This window comes from Montipora capricornis, chromosome 13 (assembly GCF_036669925.1).
Source record: "Montipora capricornis isolate CH-2021 chromosome 13, ASM3666992v2, whole genome shotgun sequence".
Classification (NCBI taxonomy): domain Eukaryota; kingdom Metazoa; phylum Cnidaria; class Anthozoa; order Scleractinia; family Acroporidae; genus Montipora; species Montipora capricornis.
In genome coordinates this window covers 35,236,342-35,241,341 of record NC_090895.1, presented here as the reverse complement: position 1 = coordinate 35,241,341, position 5,000 = coordinate 35,236,342, and the positions used below count along the sequence as shown (strand labels likewise).

Genomic DNA, 5,000 nt, shown 5'->3' with positions numbered 1-5,000 from the left:
GACTACTTTTTGTCATGAAAAAAAAAGTGATATTCTTTAAGGATTCATTTAGCAATATAACTTGTTTTAATACAAGATTTATAAATATTTGTCGCTCAGATTTTTCAATCAACAAGACCAGTATACAACTACCCAAAAGTAATTATACAGTCAGACAGTTGATAAAAATAAACCAGACAAGTTTAAAAGATTTAAACTGGTTCCAAAATTCTGGCCTGGTTTAAAAAAATTAAACGAGAGGTCAAAATTGAACTACAGCATGTACACCAGAGCAATGTTTTAATGGGTCGAAAGTTCTTTCTCAAGAGCTATCCACAAAAAAGAAGAATTTAAAAATAAAAAAAGCTACTGTAACATTATACCTGTTTTGTACCTCTAACATTACCTTCATTGTCACTTACCCTCATCTCTGGCTGCACAAATGTAACATAAATGTCCCACCAGAGTTGCAGGAAAGTGCGTTCATGTGGGACATAACCTCGGTTCCCTGATGGTGTGCTCACATTGCCAGTTGCAGGGTTGTAGTCATGGTGCCATGGTTTGATTGGACCAATAAAATGAACTATTTTCACATCTCTTCCAAACCTATTTTAAAAAGCACCGGCCTTTAAGAAACAACAATGTGCACCACTTCACCCCTCAGTGTTTTAACTGTCAAAATGTCTTTTACCCACAAGTTACCCTAGTCGAGGAATAAGAAATTGGCTAGTCTTTCATATACTGGGTCCAAAATAATTTATGTCCATAGGGCAAAAGAACAAAGCTAACAAAACAATACCTAATTTAGCAAGGCCTAAATCTGAATAACAATGGTTCTTTTGTTCTTCCGCCATTTTAGTCCGGTAAATGAAAGTCAACCCAAGAAATCGGAAGGATATGCTTTAATAATAATTGTTTCTGCAACCGTGTTGCAAAGTGAAGGTTGGGTGCTTCAGACAGCTAAGAGCTTAATTTGTATTTGACAGCAATCCACCAAGATGGAGACCTAGCTGGTAATTCCTGCAACAGAGCCATGTCACTGCCCCCACAGAGAAGGAAAAGGAAGCAGTCTTACCTGACTGTCTGAAAAAACTAAGAAAAGAGGAAGGGAAGCAACAAAACAATAACACTTGCAAAACTGAGCAATATATGTTCAACAAAAACATGATCCTCCAGGACTGTACAAGAAACAACTTTAGTCAAGAGCACATGGGATCTCTAGGCGGGTGGAAGCAGATAACACAATGCAAAAGCAATAATCATTATTCTTACTGTTGAAAAGCTGGCAAGTAGGTATAACTAGCATTTGAATTCATATTATAGATGAATGACAAATGACGAGATATATCAGCTGTTCTCCAGTCAGTAAAGAATGAGTTCAGCAGTCCCTGGTCTCCACCTGTTGATGACGAAAAATAATTTAAGTTTGCTTAACCCATCGACACCTCAAATTCCCGAAGACGCCCCCAGTGGATGAGTAAAATCGTCTGGCATTAGACAGAGTAAAATCTGTTAATAAGGGCCCACTGACGTATTTTTTTGGGTGCATTGCTAAGGATGTAATGGTTTTGAAGTAATTTGAGAGAATATTGGCATTATTTTGGTCAGTTTCCAACTTTTGTAAACCAATGACCCTAAATATGACATCATCATGCTACGCCCATGGCCACGTAACCAATAAAAGAAACCTCTAAATTTGTCTACATGCTACACAATTTGGGTATTTATTATAATCAGTGGTTTGAAAATTTGTATTCGTTTTTGCATCCAGCCAAGCATGGTTTTCTTTTTATTTTGAAAAATGTTCCTTTTAAAGAGATAAACGATACTGAAATACCCACAACATTTTCAAAAAATATGATTTGAAAAAACCAATGCTTTGCTATATTCTGTATTTGGGGGTGAAATGTGCCATATATAAAAAATTAATTCAATTTAAAGACCACCGGAAATTTAGCTTTTTCTCAAACCGGAAGTCAGTTTGTTTACGCAAGTGCAGTCGATCTGAGAACGAGCGCGAGGAGAAACCTTCGATGGAAACAACAGTTCATGTGGTGATTTTTTTCTGGTGAGTGGGTTTACTGGTCAGCTCATACATGTATGATAATGTCAGTCACAGGGAGTAACATTTCACTTCCTTAGCAATGCGCGAAAAATCCGTCTTTGTGCCCTTAAGTCTCACTCCCAGGGGTCAATGGGTTAATGGACCGGAGGGGACTGCTTAACCCATGGACACCTCAAACACCCTAGGACACCCGCAGCTGACGAGTAAACTTGTGCAGATTTTCATCCGTCTAATGCCACTCGATTTAAGTTGTCAACTGAGGGCATCATAGGGTGTTTGAGGTGTCAATAGGTTACCCTTTTTACCCAACATACCCAACACAAATCAATACTCGCTGAGTATAAAAAAAAAAACATAGATTCACACATTTACACTATACTGTCAGAAACAATGCCACATAACACAGAAATCAGACATGTTTTTAACTGACATTGCCACTGTTCATTACATACTGTACTAACAACAATAATAATTATTATTATTTCCATAATTATTTTTATTATTAACATTTACAGTTTTTGAACATGCAATGTTCTGCAGCATGAAGGCAACAATAATTTTCCATGAATTTTTATAAACATTTTTCTTTCTGTAGGTTAACACCCTACAAATTTCAACTTTTCCTTTCTTTTTTGGGGCGTGGAAAGTTCTCTGATGGTAAACTTTTCTTTGGCCATGACAGGCCTACAATCACACATGCCCACAACACATGATTCCCAGTGTTGTGGTCTGTCTGTCCTCTGCAGTATAGCAAGAGGTCTGCATGTTCAAAAACTGTAAAGATTAATAATAATAATAATAATAATAATAATAATAATAATAATAATAATAATAATAATAATAATAATAATAATAACAATAACAATAATTATTATTATTATTAGTCTTTGTGTCTCTATTTCTAAATAAAGTTATCATATCATACAATCATAACTAATGATTTGTCTTACCATCAAAACTTCCATTCTGAACAGCATGCTCCAACAATGCTTCATAGGTAGCTCTTGATGGCTCAAAAACAAACACACCTGAATTAAAACAGTCAGGCCAACCAATATCAGGTACAGCCGAGAGCTCATCCCTTTCAAAAAGTTCATCACAGTTTTGAACAACCAAAGTATCTGCATCTAAAAATACACATTTTCTGTACTGGGTCAAGTTCCAGCAGTGTATTTTTGTGAATGTAATTCCAAGCTCTGGTCTTGCCAAAAGGGCTAAGTGAGTTGTATCCTCACTGTCAAGTAGATCAACAATTTCTAAGTGATCCCATACTCGTGCCAAACGTTCCCTGAAACAGGCAAGGACACCATCTCTAAGTTTCCAGTCAAAATCATAATTGCTAGATAGTTTCGACTACACAAGGAAAGGAGTGGGAAAACGTTGACCTTAGATGACTACAGGTATTTAAACCTAATGAAAATGTAATGTTTTGCCATAGTTTCCTTTTATTGTAGAACCTCTTGGGGCCACTTAACCAAACCAGTGGGATGAGGTTTAACTTCTACTTTGTCCATTTTATTGGTAAAGACAAATCCACTACAAAACAATCTTTAACACCTGGCCACGTGCCAAAACAGGAGGCTCGGTCGCCTCATGGTTAGTGTGCTTAACTCCAGAGCGAGTGGTCCGGGTTCGGGCCCTGGCCGGGGACATCGTGTTGTGTTCTTGGGAAAGACACTTTACTCTCATGGTGGCCTCTCTCCACCCAGATGTATACATGGGTACCGGCGAAGTTAATGCTGGGGGTAGCCTTGCGATGGACTGGCATCCTATCCAGGGGGGAGTAGAAATACTCCTAGTCGCTTCATGCTATGGAAACTTGGGATAGGCTCTAGTGTGTTGGGCCACTTGGCTCGTAAAAAGACTTTACTTTACTTACATGCCAAAACAGGAGGAGAGAAAGATTTACAGTGAAAACACACTTATGACAAGGGCATGCACAAAACAAATTACCAACTCGATACCTAAGCAACCAGGACTTGCTTTCAAAAACGTAACCTATTCATAACAATAATTATTTTATTTTAATGAATTTCTTGGCATATTAGAAATTAGAGAAGCCAAAAAACATGATGATAGCAGTCAGTGTAGCAAACTTCCACGATAGGATCATTTACACGAGGGAAAAATATTCCCTGGCTTCTATGAGATGCAAGCTGCCCTGTAGAATTGACAAATTTTCTCTTTGTAGCTTAGACCATGTGTGTCAATGATGGAGCAGCTTTTTTGAGGCCTTTGTATTAAATGCAAATAATACCCTACGATGATATGAACCCATAAATTTGCTCTGGACTCCCCACTCACAGGACAGATTTTCCAAATTTAAGTAATGTCATCCAATCAGAGAGGAGTGAATAACATGTCTGTTTCATCTGGTAAATGAAAGTCCAGCTAATTCCACTGAGTTTCAACTGCTGAATTTCTTTATTTATTTCAAGGCTAGTTCTTCAAGTTTTGGGCAGATTTCAAATAAAATGGTACGAGAAGAAATCCGGGGCTTTCAACTGGTGCATGGTCTGGAACCTGTGCAATATAATTTGCAATTTAATGGTGAAAATCGGCTAGGCACTGGAAGGGTAGTCTATCAGGCGTCTCCTTCCTACTGTTAGGGAGGAGACGGCTGAAATTGCAGACTACTGGATGGTTTAATAAAGCACAATAGGACAGTAAGCAACAACTTGATGTTGAATATGAGAATATTCACCAGAGGTATTATAATCATGTGAAGCAGTTCTACATTTCCACACCTTTCCTCTACTTAAATTGAAGATACAGCAATGGTCACAACGTTTGTGTGGGCTCCCTGCGTGTTCTGCACAAATACCATTGCAACTATTACATTACGATTGACTAAAATACACAAACAAGAAGCAATCGGGCTAAATAATTGCACTGTCTCACTCTTTTTGTTTTGGATGCACTGAATGGTTCGTAATAGTCCAGATGTTAAATCAAA

General features: G+C 37.7%; 1 protein-coding gene across 2 annotated transcripts in view; it reads right to left on the bottom strand.

Annotated features, from left to right (window-relative positions):
- Positions 1-5,000, bottom strand: part of LOC138029002 (glycogenin-1-like) — a 14,397-nt gene that overhangs the window by 8,769 nt on the left and 628 nt on the right. For both annotated transcript variants that reach the window (XM_068876663.1, XM_068876662.1), the window contains exons 2-4: positions 2,995-3,332; positions 1,252-1,378; positions 402-585 (exon numbers count right to left, since the gene is read on the bottom strand). In XM_068876663.1, the coding sequence (XP_068732764.1) occupies positions 402-585; positions 1,252-1,378; positions 2,995-3,332 (649 nt within the window). The remainder of the gene's footprint in view (positions 1-401; positions 586-1,251; positions 1,379-2,994; positions 3,333-5,000) is intronic.